Source organism: Panulirus ornatus, chromosome 46 (assembly GCF_036320965.1).
Source record: "Panulirus ornatus isolate Po-2019 chromosome 46, ASM3632096v1, whole genome shotgun sequence".
Taxonomy (NCBI): domain Eukaryota; kingdom Metazoa; phylum Arthropoda; class Malacostraca; order Decapoda; family Palinuridae; genus Panulirus; species Panulirus ornatus.
In genome coordinates, this window is record NC_092269.1 from 36,974,456 (window position 1) to 36,990,126 (window position 15,671).

Sequence of the window (15,671 nt, forward strand, 5' to 3'; positions counted from 1 at the left end):
GCAAAGGAAGACGGCCACATCCTTAGCGAGGGTTACATCGCCACACAGCTGAAGCGCCTCTCCTTACCGGATTTCGTGGCGTACCAGGAAGGCAAGGACACGTCCACGCCCGTCCGTGTCCTTGGTGGGAGCTTACATAAGCCGGGCACTCCCCAGCAGCGGGATAGCTGCAGTGGGAAGGAACCAGAGGAGGCTGGAAGCAGTCACTGCGATAAGGACCCGGTTGTGCACAACGGGACGGACTGCAGTTACGGTTCCGGTTCCCCGTGCCGGACGGTGATCCACGAGTGCGGTGCACAGCCCGTCGACGCCCTCGCCCGTGAAGGCCAGGATGCGCTTGTGGGCCCGGCCGTCGTCACGGCCCCGGAGGTCCTTCAGGCCACGCAAATAAACCACCAGTGTCGCGGGCCTACTGACATGCCAAGTGGATGCATGCCTCGCGCAGACCAAACAAACAGGCCGGCGGTGCAGGTGGCGGCGGCATGCAGCAGCAGCAGTCGGACCAGTGTTGACGTCAGCGAAACATTAGATTTGACCCATCCTCCGTCCTCGGGAAAGGGGAGTGAAAACGGAGACGCGGGTGGGAGCGCTGTCATGGCTCCCTCCACCACCGGTGGAGGGAGGGTTGATGACAGCACAGTGGCTTTGGCGGTTAATGGTGTGTCAGGTAATGATCTGAGCAGCGATTGTGACTCGGGTGAGACGCAAGACCCGCCCGGAGACGGGGGAAGCGTCGGGGGTGAAGGTCTCGGTGACAAACATGACGTGGAAAAGTCTGCGATTGCGAGCGACGCTGGTCATGACAAGCCGTTGGAACTTGAGCCCCTCGAACGTACAGTGAACGGCAGTGCGGTAGAAAATGGCGAACAATCGACGAACAGTGGCGAGACGGACGTTGATATCCACGCTGCTAAGCAGAAGATAAACATTCTGAGGCAGAACTTCCTTTCCTCCTTGTCGGCCGACGACGGCGCAGATCCCCCTGACTTCGTGGTGTTGCCGCATCACGTGGATAGTCATTTCCAGGGAGAGGAGGAAGACCTGGACGCGGAGGGAAGAAGCAAAAGCGAGGGAGGTGGAGGAGGAGGAGCGGGACTTGTTGAGGCAATAGAGATCCCGGGCCATGAGAGCGACGGGGCTAATGCGGGTGATTTGCAGCAGGAAGGAGTGAACGCGAAGGCGGCGCCAGGTGCCGGGGGTCGCACTGCTAGTGTTGCTGCTTCTCCTTCTGCTGCTGCTGCTCCCGGTGTTTCTCTGACGTCGGTGCACCTCCCTAGCCACTCCGACCTACCTCACAGCCACCGCGGAACACACGCGTTGGAAAACGATGAAAGCGTTCCCTTGGAGAACGTAGGACCGCTGGAGGAGAACAGAGACGACTCCCAAGTGCTCACGACGGATCATTCCGTAACGCCGGGTGAAGACGAGGCCTTAGGGATTAGTGAAGTCCCTGCACGGGACCTCAAGCTCTCTCCCGGTGCGCCGGTGGGCCCTGGGAGTGGAAATGTGAAGCCAGGGTGTGACATTACACCTGGGACTCCGCTGGAAGAAGGTGTCACCGTAGACTCCAGTTCTGTGGTCAGACTTCTTTTGAATCCCTCTCCTCAGCCACCAGCCACGCCACCTCGCTCCCCACCCACTCCTCCTCCCGCCTCCTCACACGTCTCCACTGGGGAGGAACTTAATCTACAGCAAACTCACCCGAAAGGTCAGTCCCCTGACTTTGTTAACCCGTCGGCACACCAGTCAAGGAAGCATAAACGGTTGCACAGGCTCTGCCAGCCTAGAGGTGTGCCAGTTTGTTCCTTTATCAGCGAACTAACTCACGGAGGAGCTGCCGAGGTGGCGGAGTGGCCGGTCGGGAGTGAGGCGCCTCTGCCCTCTACCGCGCAACCGCCCAGGCAACATGGAAATCCACACGTGCAGGAGGAGGAGGAGGAGGAAGACACCCCCGCCACCAACGCTCATTGCGGAACGGCGGACCAGTTGCGTCGCGACCCTCTACAGTCACCAGAGGGAGGCGCAGGCGACCGCCAGCCAGACAGGGGCATCTTGGACGAGCACCACCACGGTGATGGTGACGACGCCGGGGAGACTGAAGGCACTTCGTCTCACAACACAGTCATCGCCGGTGGACAGGTGACCTGCCCTTCGAACCCACTCCCCGTGCACCAGGCGCGCCACGTTGGTCCTGCCGGACACATAAGGCAAGTGGAAAAATGCCCTGACGAAAAGCCGGCTCGGAATGAAAGAGGCATTGTGCTTAAACCCGCAGTAACCTGGGCGGAGCAAAATACCAGGCATTTGTTCAATGTTAAGGCCAGCCCTCACGGTGCTGCGCGGGCCGGAGACGACCAAAGAACTGGCCCAAGAACTACCTCATCCCTGGACGTCTGTCTTACGAATGGGGAAGTGACGCCTGTGACCAGCGTAGCGTATTGTGATATTCGTGGGAGCGCAGGTGGTGCGAGTGACAATGACAACGTCTTTGAAAGTGACTCCTGTAGTGACGGCTCGTGTCTGGAGTTCTTAAACTTCGACCGCGAAGAGTGCGTTGACAGTGACAATGAATTTGACAAAGAGCAGAAAGATAGGATACGGGAGGCGTGCAAGGACATAGCGCGTGCTCTAAACTCCCTCCCTTCCCCGATGCCTTTGGAAGACCTTCTCTTGTGCCGGGCGGTGGTGGCCAGGCCGCCGAAACCGCAGTACAGGGACCAGGAGGTCGAGGCTCATCTGTCCGACTGTGAGGGGCAGCAGGGCTTAGGCAGGTCGCATGTGCTCGTCAGGAGCACGGGCACCAGCACGGCCTCTGATGAAGACCGAAGGGGTAGCCTATATGACAACTGCTGCGTCAGCGGCAGTTCGTGTGAGTGTGGTCGTTGTATTCGCTCAAGGAGTTTAGGGAAGCAACACCCGCACGCCTCCAAGCGGCCCCGCTCGGCCAGGAACAAGTGGGAAGGTAAGAAGCACAATGAGATCGACCGGTATAGCTGCGGCAGCGAGCGAGACACGAGTGACTACGAGCCAGAGGACGAAGGCTTCAGGACAGACGCCGGGGAAGGCTGCCGAACGGATGAGTTCGATCCCTGCACGACCTCGGACGACAATGATTACGATGACGACTACTGCCAGACGGACGACTGCGGCGAGGAGTGCGACTACTGCAGTGGGGACGACGCCGAAGACGAGGAAGAGACGTGTTACTTCTGCAAGCACAGTCAGAGCGTATCTCCCGTCTGCAAGCACCCGGGCGTCATAACCAATGGGATTCTGAAGTCGTTCAGCGGGCGACGGTCGCAGCAGAAGGAAGGAGTGCGCGTCCCCCGCCAGAGGTCTCTGGCGCTGCAGGCGGCCATACAACGACGACGGCTTACTCGGCAGGGACTCGTGGCCATCCGGGAGTCCAGCATCACGAGTGACGAGTTGCCGGAGTCCGAGGAGGAACGCTCTTACGACGGCAGCAACTGCGACATCTCCAGCAGCTGGAAGTTCGGCCTGTGCCGCGACATGACCGTTTCTAGAGACTCGACCCTGCGGAGCGTCCGCAGTGAGAGGAGCTCCTCCTCCTTGCCGGCTGATAAGGCGCGGCAGAGGAATAAAGAGAAGTCGAACTCTCTGCCTGGGGCGAACTCCCGATCGTTGGCGAGTGAGCTGACGGCGAGGCAAGCCTCTGGGGGGATGATCCACCTGCGGCGGATCTCTACCTCAGACGACGAGTCCGGTTCCCTGCCTCGTCTCCCGCCTCGTCCACCCCGCGCCCCCCGCATGCGCCCTCCGCTTACCCCCAGTCCACCGGCGGGGGGGACTGCGGTGCCCCCTTCCTCCCCTAGTAGCCCCCGACCAGCCATGGGGCTGCAGGGCCTACAGCAGCAGAGGTCGCCGGGAACACCCCGAGCCCTGCATGTGTCTGGCCTGCCCGTAGCGCCTCGCACCGTGGCCCCACGGAGCCCCAGCAACCCTAACCCTCCGTATGGATTCCCTGCCACCGGGACGGGCGTCCTGTGTCCCGGTAGCCCCGGACTGGGCACCCGGTCCACGCCCTCCCCAGGGGGTAGCGAGGGGGCACCGCCGGCGTCCCCCCGGATCAACAGCAGAGCCGGGGCCCTTGTGACTCGCAACTTCTCCATCAGCGACGACGAGGGTGGAGGCCGGTGGACGGGAGGAAGGCGGCACGTCACCATCACCCGGCACGAAAGCGTGTACAGGGAGGTGGCCGAGAAGGGGTACCATCTGCCCCCAGGATCGCCCGTCGACCCCTACTGGCTCACATGGGTTAGTAACACGTGCCTCCTGACCTCGTAACTGATTTCGTTAATCATGTACCATGTCTTCCTGGCTCTCCACACACCTCTCATTGTATCCTCCTGATTACTTTCCTTCACGTATCCTCCTGATTACTTTCCTTCACGTATCCTCTTGATTACTTTTCTTCACGTATTCTCTTGATTACTTTTCTTCACTTATCCTCTTGATTACTTTTCTTCACGTATCCTCTTGATTACTTTTCTTCGTATCCTCCTGATTATTTTTTTTCACGTATCCTCTTGATTACTTTTCTTCACGTATCTTCCTGATTACCTTTCCTCACGTATCGTTCCGATTACTTTTCCTCACGTATCCTCGTGATTACTTTTCTTCACGTATCTTCCTGATTATTTTTCTTAACGTTCCTTGTCTGTGTTTAGGACAATTCCAAGGTCATTGTCTGGCTTACATCCTCATGATTCCAACCATAATTTAGCTATGATTTACTTGATGTGTGTCCGTATATATATATATATATATATATATATATATATATATATATATATATATATATATATATATATATATGGGGACGCCATCCTTGTTGCTAGTGTAAGAAAGTCCAGTAACCTCAATATGGCCCGTGTGTTTGGCAGCTGCACGGCTGTGGCGGTTCATGTGTCACTGTATATATAACTTCCTTCGTCTGCAAGTTTTATTTGTATGCCAAATTTGATGCAGCACAATGGCGAGAATGTCTTCGCTCCGCCTGTTGGAAGGGTAAGTTGAGGAAAGTGGCATTTCGTGTGAATTTTAAGTTTCTGTTTGTTTTGGAGGCGGTAGATAACACCATTTGTAACTTCCCCAGCGAGTTTTGGGTTTCGTGTGACAGTTTGTAGATTAAACGGGATTAAGGGAAAATAACCTGGTTTTTAGAAAGAAATGTTAAGGGAGGGGAGGTGGAGAGAGAGCCTAATGGAAGAAGGGAGGGAGGAGGAGGAGTTGATGTTAGTGTTGGGGAAGGGGTAGGAGGGGGAGGGCTGGCGGACCCCCTGATGAGAAGCCATGATGGCCCGTCATCAGTAGGGGTGTGTTGGGGGGGGGGGCGAGGGGATCACCTACACTAATGGCCTCATCACTGACTGAGTCTCCAGGTTTTTCCCAGCGCAATTAACGGGTGTCCTAATTGCCGGCCTTGTAGATAATAGATTACTTTCAGGGAGTATTGGTGCGTAATACCCCCCCCCCCCCCCCCTGTAGAGCAACCACGAAAATTACCAAGGAAATTTTCAAGATCTTAAAAACTTTAGAAAGTTTCCAAACATTTTCTCACTTATTTTTTCAGCAGAATTGTATGCAAGTTCTTTGATAGATGTAAGGCCTATATATATATATATATATATATATATATATATATATATATATATATATATATATGTATATATATATCCCTGGGGATAGGGGAGAAAGAATCCTTCCTACGTATTCCCTGCGTGTCGTAGAAGGCGACTAAAAGGGGAGGGAGCGGGGGGCTGGAAATCCTCCCCTCTTTTTTTTTTTTTTTAATTTTCCAAAAAAAGGAACAGAGAAGGGGGCCAGGTGAGGATGTTCCCTCAGAGGCCCAGTCCTCTGTTCTTAACGCTACCTTGCTGATGCGGGAAATGGCGAATAGTTTAAAAAAAAAAAAATATATATATATATATATATATATATATATATATATATATATATATATATATATATATATATATATATATATATATTCTTTCTTTCAAACTATTCGCCATATATATATATATATATATATATATATATATATATATATATATATATATATATATATATATATATATATAACGTTCATGAAATCAGAAAAAATATCACGTTACATAAGTGTAAATTAACGATTGTGTTCCTGATGTTTATTGAACTTGTATCATTGTGGTAAGGTATATATATCCCTTGCGCAACTATTTTGTGGTTTTGCTCTCCACACGTAATAAACATTCACACGAGTTTACGGTTCCACATGTGAACGTACAGAGAGCCGTTTTCAGTGTCTACTCTTGTGTTTCTTTAAATGTTGCGTTTAATTGTAAACTTCTGAATACTGCCTCAGGAAAGACGCGAGTTTAACGTGATGTTATAGGCTAAGCTGTAGAATTCCCGGCATCTTCCTTCGAAGTGCTTATCATTTTGCGACGACAGTTATACAAAGTTCGAAGCAGTTGTTAGAATATATCGTACGGCATCGTCGTTAGTTTTAAGTTCAGTCGGTTGGTCATGTAAAGTTCAGATAATACTTACGGAAGCTCGAGGAATATAATATGGTAATTTTTGTAATATAACTGTCTCCTTTGGAATAGAGTATCTTTTTTTTTCTGTGAAGTCGCTATTATCACACGGCCCATTTAAATATGAATGAGAGAAGAAAAATGAAATTATGTATAGTTGGCTGGAGGAAAGGTAATAACTTTTACACACATTAGTCTTTCGAAAGAGGTCTCGTAGCAAGCCTAGTGGTTCTGAATTACATTATATTGTGCTCAAGGCATCTGGCAACGATCAAGCCATATTCAGGTTCTCCGAAAAAGGTGGACGATTTCTTTGGCGTTTTCCTTCAGAAGCATAAACTGTTTTTTTTTTCCCAAAGATAAGCCAGTGACTCCCGTACGTAAAGCCTAAAGTTACTATCATGATGCAAGAAGTTGTTTACGCTTTATGTAACTGAGAATGTGCCGTTGTTTAAGACCAGCGCCGCCAAGATTTTACCTGGCGAATCGTCTACAACATGAAAAAAAACGGTTTCTCCTTTAAAGTTGGCAAAAGCGTATCGTAAGTTTTTAGCTCGAAAAATGTTATGATGAAAGTTTATCCTAGGTTTTGAGTCCGGAAAAGTCCGTAAAAGTTTGCGGTAAGCTGTCACCTCAAAGCGGTTGTGTTTCATAAAACTTGTATTACGTTTGGGTGAGAGCTTTTTTTTTTTTTTTTTTTTTTTTGCATACACTTAGACAAAACCTTTTCATCACAATTTTGAGTATTGAATGAGGAACCTCTGTTGTCATTATTACCCCCCCCCCCCCCCAGAGTTTATATGTGATCTGCACATGTTTTCAAAGGCGCCAGACTGTAGATTGCTCGAGTAAAAGCACAATTGCTTAATTAACCACAGGGATTAAGTTCTTGGGAGTACAGTGGATGTATGTTACAGGCTTGGGTCTGATGATCTGGTCTTCGGCAAGGGGTCGAGTGCTGCAACACCAGGTGACCAAACCCGAGGAGTTGTGCGGGTCGTGTTCAAGGTTATGTGGAGTGAAAGGTCATGCCATCGTAAGTCATAGGTCGTACCGTCGTGTTTAGGGGTCGTGTCATTGAGGGTAAAGTTCGTGATATATATTTTTTGTTAAAGACGGTACAGTACTCCCTCCAACCCTTGAAGGTCAACATGTGTACCCACCCCGGGAACAGCTTGCGCGTCTTAAGATTACACAAATGGGTTTGGTGATTCTGCGTATGTTTTTAGTTCCGTGTGACGTATGTGGGTATTTGTGTTCATGTATATCTGCGTAATGTGTCCTATGCTTGCTGGCATGTACGTGTGCGTTTGATTTGTACATGTGTCTTGTTTTCTAGTACTTTTTTAATGTGAATATGATTTACTGAGTTTGCGTGTGCGTGTGTGTGTGTGTGTGTGGGATGGGAGGGCGTTAAGTTACAGAGCAAAGCCTGGTGGGGGTGACAGCGGGTTTTGTGTGTCGTGTCAGTAAAACAGGTTGTCGTTACAGGGTGTTGTCGTCGGCGTAACCTGTTCCCAGGGATACCCTTTGGTGTGGGTTTACGACATAACGAGGGGGGCCCTCTTAGTGGCGTGATATACGACACGTTAACCCCTCACACTTAATGGGGTTAGAATCAATGGACGTGTATAAGATACGGGAGATTTTGACGTTACGAAACCACCGTTGAGGAATGCTGTGCTGGGCTGTGCCCGGAGACTTGCATTGGTTGCATTTGATATTTGCGTTGGCAGGAGGGAGTATTGCAATGATTTGTACACTTTCTTAGGTCCCACAAGCACTAAATTTTTTTTAAAGGTAATCAGGTTTTGCATCATTATTGGATGAAGTTTAAGAGTAGTATAGGTTGAGACATTAAAAGTATATCGAATGTGTAATTTAACTTTTGAGTGAAATGTGGTACCTCGTCATAACTCAGCGGGCGCCTTTTGAGATATGGAGCACAGGCGCATGCGCACTGTGGCCAGTGTGTGAGCATAGGCGTCACGTGACACTGGGGATATGTCATCAAGCCGTGACGTACCCACGGCGCAGCCTGCCAGTCTCCTCCTCCTCCTCCTCCTCCTCATTCCTCCTCCCCCCCGTGCTAACCCACTGCAACGCCGCCTCTGCTCCGAACCGCAGCTGCCTCCACTCCACTCCCAACTCTCTCTCTCTCTCTCTCTCTCTCTCTCTCTCTCTCTCTCTCTCTCTCTCTCTCTCTCTCTCTCTCTCTCTCTCTCTCTCTCTCAGCTCTGATCTTTCTTGTGGATGATGACGACCACCACAGCCTCACCTCATTATTATAGCAGTACCTTGATATACCTGCTATTTGGGATTTTCAAACTTTCCTCCTTATTTTTATCGCCTTGTGTGTGTGTGTGTGTGTGTGTGTGTGTGTGTGTGTGTGTGTGTGTGTGTGTGTGAGACCTTCTACAGTCTGAGTTGTTGATTGTAGTCCCGGTGTGCGGTTTGGAAGCCAACTACAAGTTATTCCAATAATTGTAGATTTGTAAGATTCCAGTTATTCTATTGGTCCTTTCACATGGGTTGGATGCCCACCTGGTTGCCATAGTTATTCTACTGATGGTTTTAGTTTGCATAGTTATCCTTAAAGTTTTTAGATATCTTTTGCTGGAGGATGAAATAAAGTTTTATGTAAATAGAATTTTTCATGGATATCTTTTTTCAGAATCTTTGGATTACGATTTAGTTTTTAACTAATCCCATCAAATCAGATCTAATAATTAGATTCCTCTCTTTGTTCCAGGGTCATTTATCCCCCCCTCCTGAACAGGGCCATATGATGACGTAACTTTGATTTGACCGTCGATTCTGAGGTCAAAGGTCATATCGTACCGAAGGGTCTTATACTGTCGTGGCCACTATAGATTCACGTAGTATTTCTGATGGTAAACCCTCGAAGAAGCATTACATACATGCTACTGAGAAACGTATGCCAGTGTAAGGCTTGTGAATTGAACCCCTTTTATACTGATCCCGTCCCTGTGATTGAGGACGACTGATGGTAACTGAAAACGTATACGCACTGACGCATTTCGTTATATAATCCTTGCTTGTAAAGCCTTGGCAGTGTCACACGATGATTGTATACATTGGCGATTTATTAGTTATGTTTACAGCTACACTTTATATATATATATATATATATATATATATATATATATATATATATATATATATATATATATACACATTCGTGCGAGGAGTGAGCCTTGCAAACATTAGGTCATGTATCCATGGCGGTCGATGCGTAGCCTAGCACTGCGACGTTGCAAGCCGGATGGGCGGCTGTGGCACAGCACCCCCACCAGTTGTAGTGTCGTCTGTCTCTCTCCTCGCTGTAGGGGTCGTGTGACCCCTCGCTGTAGGAGGAGGAGGAGGTGGAGGAGGTCGTGTGGCGGCAACGCGTCGTCGTGGTGAGAGAGCGCTGTGTATTATCTCACGTCGACTACAAAGGAATAATCCGTTTTCGTTACACAAGGGATCGTGTGTTGACTTCCCATGTTCGTTACTTACGATCCCCCAACTGGTCCTATATACTACAGTTGTCTCATGTCCTCATTTACTTGTAAGCGTTGTCTGTAGTTCACTTTTTTTAAGAGTCGTTAGTGCTTGTAATTTTCAAGTGTTCGTTGTTCACACGTACTGAAATGTCTGTAGTCCTCAGATTGCTTACATAATGTTTCTGATGCCCACATCGTCTCTTAAGGGATGCCTTTAATCTACTCTCAAATGTTATCTTCAATCCCTAAAACTCTTGCAGTGTGCAGTCGCAAAATGCTGTTGCTTAAAGTGTTGCTTGTAATTGTCACTTAGTGAAAGTAAACAGCGACTGCAGTCTAATATCTGTTTAGAAGAGTTTTTTCTTTCTTTAAGCTGAGCCGGCACGGGGAACTGATTGCCTTAATTAAGGCCATCTCATTAACGCTCTCTCTCTCTCTCTCTCTCTCTCTCTCTCTCTCTCTCTATATATATATATATATATATATATATATATATATATATATATATATATATATATATATATATATATATATATATATAGTCTAAGCCAGGTTGCCAATTCACAGACCAGTCCCTAGATGAGGATGAACAGCTGGATGGACTGTGGACCGACTGCCGCGACCAGGATGCGAACGTAAGGGCGCTCAACCCCGTGAGTGCATCCCGGAAAACTGATGATAAAAGGATCCCAGTCTCACTATTAGGCCTTTCTCTAGCTCTAAAGGAATTAAGTAGTTATAGAATTAATCCGCTTACATAAGTTAACCACGTAATGTTTTCCCTGTATGTTCTCGTTGAAAACTCCCTTAGTCATGTTTTATTATATGTTTTAGAAAAATTTAGTTGTACTGCGTGTTGATATTCGATAAGGTTAGTCATTTCGTAATCGTAATAACGCAGTAAAATCATCTTGAAATCAGTACCACGTAATTTACCGAGAAAAAGAATTCAATAAATCCACTTGAATTTCTTTTGTAATAAACCAGGTCATATCACACGAAAAAAAAAAATGAAATTAAAAACAACGCACGTTCCTTGATTATGTATCTCTGTATGTGTTTTTGAAAAGCTAATTAACCTCGCATTATGTAAGTGGCATCCTGACGAGTTACACAATCCGTATCTTAAATTTAAGCTTGTGTGTGTGTGTGTGTGTGTGTGTGTGTGTGTGTGTGTGGCAACAGCGGGGGCCAAGTGCAGCGTGGGACGGACGGAACGCGCGCTCTCTTGATGACGCCATTTGTTCTACTTGGCAAGGCGTCTCGGGAGGGGGAATTATTTTTTTCTTTTCTTAATTCTTGCATCCTTGGCTTAGTTCTACGTTATTCCGCCTAGAGCTGTTTTGTTAGTTATTATTATTATTATTATTATTATTATTATTATTATTATCATTATTATTATTGTAGAGTGCTTTAGATGGAATTATTTGAAGACCATGGCAAGGTAACATGGATGCACAGTCATACGTTTTTTTTTTTTATCATTATCATTATTTAGGAATCCATGATGATGTGCCCTTGAATTAGGGAGGGTCAGTGTTTTTGAGTATTGAGGTGCTGGCAGAACGGGCTTGTAAGAGGCTGAACAGCCACGACCAAAGGCTGAAAATCTGTATTGTTCAAAAATGTCAAATTGGGATAAAGTCCTTTTGGTGAATTTACATCGACTGATGCTTACCGTCTTTAGGAAGGGGGGATTTTTTTTTCTATGGCTTTTTAGTATTATTCGTATATTACTAAAGTGGAATTGCATCTTTCGTTAAGGGAATTATAGTTTTCCGTTATTGATTTACCGGCAGATGTATTATCGAACTCTAGAAATGTAGTTAAATTGGCGAAAAATGTATCAGGTTCTCATAATCAGGAAGTTTGAATTTGTGGATTTTTTTTTTTTTTTTTGTAATTGTTTCTAAGATCAAAGTCATCCTTTCGATTGTGGTGGGATAACAGATGATCACAACGTAAGACTTGAAATTGTCACAGGTTGATTGCAAGGTTTAAGAAGGACGTTTAGTCATCGATTTGGTAACTTTTTGTCGCCGTGGACCCATAAACTCGGAAATTATTAGCTTCAAGGTAAAAAAATACTTTGTTTTTATGAGAAAAGAAAACGAGGTGTGTTGATTAACAGAGGCTTGGTGGAAAGAAATCGAGGTGTGGTGAAATACTTATTTTTTTTATGAGGAAAGAAAACGAGGTGTGTTGATTAACGGAGGCTCGGTGGAAAGAAATCGAGGTGTGGTGCCTGTCTGTGAGCATGTGAAGGTGGGGTGACGTGTGGCGGGTGTATGTGTTGGCCAGCACGTACAGGCATCCCATGCCTGTAGGAGGCGTCACATGCCTGTAGGGGTTATAGACGCGCGTAACCTTACACCATCAGAAATATCTTGCAGCTGATCCCATAAACAGATGTATACAGCAATAAACTCTCTCTTGAGGAGTGTGAAGGGAATATTAAGCGTTGGAATGACAAAATTAGAGACTTGGTGAAGGACGAGATAATAACATGGAATTGGTAATTTACTCAATTTTTACGTAGTTCAATTTAGTGTTGCCTTGCAGTCGTCGCACAGGTTATTTGAATTATGAAGATTTTGAAAAATGGAGTGATCCCCACAGCTTTTTATATGGAAGACAATTTTTTTTAACTTTTGTCATTGGTTCAGGGTCGGGTCGAGTTATCTGTTTATAATTACTGCTTGTGTTACGGGGGAGAGAGAGAGGAAAAGAGTCTTACACACACACACACACACACACACACACACACACACACACACACACACGTGTTCGACCGAATATTTGCCTGGCAAGTGGAATATGGTTAATGAGAAATGACACGAAGAAAAATTTCTCTCCTAAGTTACATTATTGCGTATTTAATCGCATTTGATGTTCGGTATTTGCCAGTGGTATAAGACTAAGCGAATGGTTGGTTGAAAGATGTGTTAACATCATCTTTAGATGTTTGGGATAACTGGGAGGACAACATAGAGTCACAGTGAATGTGGCCATTTGCAGCGATCGGCGAGGAACTTGAGGAAAGAGACCTGCATACCTCAGACTTGTTGCATTTGCATTATGCATGGAACGCATGAATACTAGGAGCCGACGTTCCACAGTTGGTAAGGTTCTGTAGGGGGGGGGGGGTAACGGCCGGGGTAACTCAGGGTTACATTGTTGATATGTTGGCGTACGATAAGTTTGTTGGTTTGATTCCAAGAGTTTTAAGTTTCTCAAAGGCAGACTAATGTTTTTTTTTTCTCTCTTTTTTTTTGTCTTGGACGAAACTCGTTATGAAGTAGTGAGTCTTGAAGACAGTCTAAGCCACAGGGGTAACCGGGGAGGAGAAGAGGAGGAGGAGAATGAAAGGAGGCTCCATTAAGGTGAGGTAGAGTGGTGGTGCTGGTTCGCTAATGGGGGGAGGGGGGGTTAGGGAACAAGTGAAAGCTGACGATGGTGATAACGAAGTTTAATAGTTGTTTAGTGGCTGGTTGCTTAAGGACCCTGGAGCCTGAAACAGGTTGACCGAGATCAGAAGGCCCATTAGTGGTCTTAAACAGAAGAATGGTAGGGAGAGGGTCAGTTTAAGCCTGTCACATCGACCTGAGGTGTACGCAAGTTTAGATACAGTTGTCGTATGTTGGTATGAGAGTGGGAAGGCAAGAATCTGACCAGTGAAAGGCTATTTAAGAGTGTGAAAAGAGGGACCGAAAGACGAGAGACTGTTGTCGGTGCGTGGAAGGGTTGGCCAGAAAACAGAGAGTCCGTAGACATCTCTGTGTACCGTGTGTGGTTGCATGAAATGGGTGGCCAGAAGACAGAAAGGCCGTAGACATCTTTGTGTACCGTGTGTGGTTGCATGAAGAGAGAAAGGTGACGTGAGGCGAGGTTGTGCTTGGTACTTCGTGTGTGAAAGTTGTGCTGAAGATATCATATCTCTGACACCACTCTTAACATTTACCGCCCTATCCGTAATGGCACAATATATGTCCAAGAATCGTATTGTTATGTTCTAGAGAGTTATAGTGTCGACGGGGCATACAAGGAAGAGGAGCCGCAGATAGCTGGGCTCTGATAAGCTGAGAGAGAGAGAGATTGTTCTGAAATTGCCCCGTATATACGTACGTGTATGATGGTAACACTGAGGTAAGGGGGAAAGGTAACAGTTTAAGGTAAGGCACGTTTGAGATAAAGTCTAAGGCAAGAGACGATTGAGGTAAGAGCCCAAGAAGGTAGGAGACACGTGAGAGGCGGAGGCAGATGTTAAGGGAGGGAGGGGGATTGAGGAGGTAGACAGATGTGGTGAGGCAGGGCGAGGAGCGCGCCTCGCCTTATATGAGGCAGGGAGGGAGGCAGGTGGCGGCGGAGGGGTATGAGAGAGGGAGGCAGGTGACGGCGGAGGGGTATGAGGGAGGGAGGGAAGCATGTGGCGGCGGAGGGGTATGAGGGAGGGAGGCAGGCAGGCAGGTGGCGGCGGAGGGAGCCTTCTGGGATGTCCATTGAGGCGAGAGACAGTCCCGGTCATTGGCTCACCTCACGCCCCTGATGATGGCTACCTTATGCTTGCTGCAGGTTCCCCCGACGTGCGCGCGCGCGCGCACACACACACACACACACACACACACACACACACACACACCTACCTTAGGATGATATATGTATTACGTATTGTAGAAGGGGACTTAGAAGAAGGGAGTAGGGGTGACTGGAGATCTCCTCCTCCTCCTTCAGTAACAGTAACAGAAGAAAGAGAGCCAAGTGCAGATTTTTTTTTTCCTGTTCGTGGAAGGCTCGGTCGGCCGTCCTTGAGGCCAATAGCCGAGGCTGGAAGGGCGGGTGGGAACTTAGGGAAGAAAATAATCCTCGATATATATATACTTTTTTTCTTGCCAACCACAAAATTGTAAGGAAGAAAAGAAAACTTTCCTCCTCCACTTGTAATGTGTCAGTGTTACTCACATCATGACTTGAAACCCGTGAAACACACTAGGTATAACAGCATTTTGCTTACTGCGTCAGGCGGCGGTGTTCGAATGTCTGTATTATGGGTGGAATGTCTGTATTATGGCTGTGGGTTAGACGACACTGCCATGATCGCGGGAGAGAATATTCGCCCACCAGAAATCCAGTTTCCGTGGAAAGTGACCTGATTCTTTGAGACGGAGAGCAGTAACTGGAAACTGATCATGGAAAGCATAGGCGCCATTGTTTATGTATATATATATATATATATATATATATATATATATATATATATATATATATATATGTATATATATATGTATATATATATATATGTATATATATATATATATATATATATATATATATATATATATATATATATATATATATATATATTGTAATAATTGGTATGATGTGGATAAAATTGCCCAAAATCGACGCTGTCTTTGATGAAAGTTAGGATAATGAGTAAGTGAACATAATAACGTGAGTTAATGTGACTTTCGCGGATGTTGGTAGAGAGAAGGATAGAATAATAGAGTAATGCACAGTTCATTGTTCTAGGGTGGACGAACTTAGCATAACGGTCGCTCCGCGTGTGGTTTTGTGTCAACATATAAGCTCACGGAAGCAGCTGAAGCCATACGTTTAGCGT

The 15,671-nt window shown here is 46.8% G+C and overlaps 1 protein-coding gene across 1 annotated transcript in view; it reads left to right on the forward strand.

Annotated features, from left to right (window-relative positions):
• The window catches only part of LOC139763232 (uncharacterized), a 110,898-nt gene that overhangs the window by 24,822 nt on the left and 70,405 nt on the right, over window positions 1-15,671 (forward strand). The window contains 1 exon segment of the mRNA XM_071689114.1: window positions 1-4,275. Coding sequence (XP_071545215.1) covers window positions 1-4,275 — 4,275 coding nt within the window.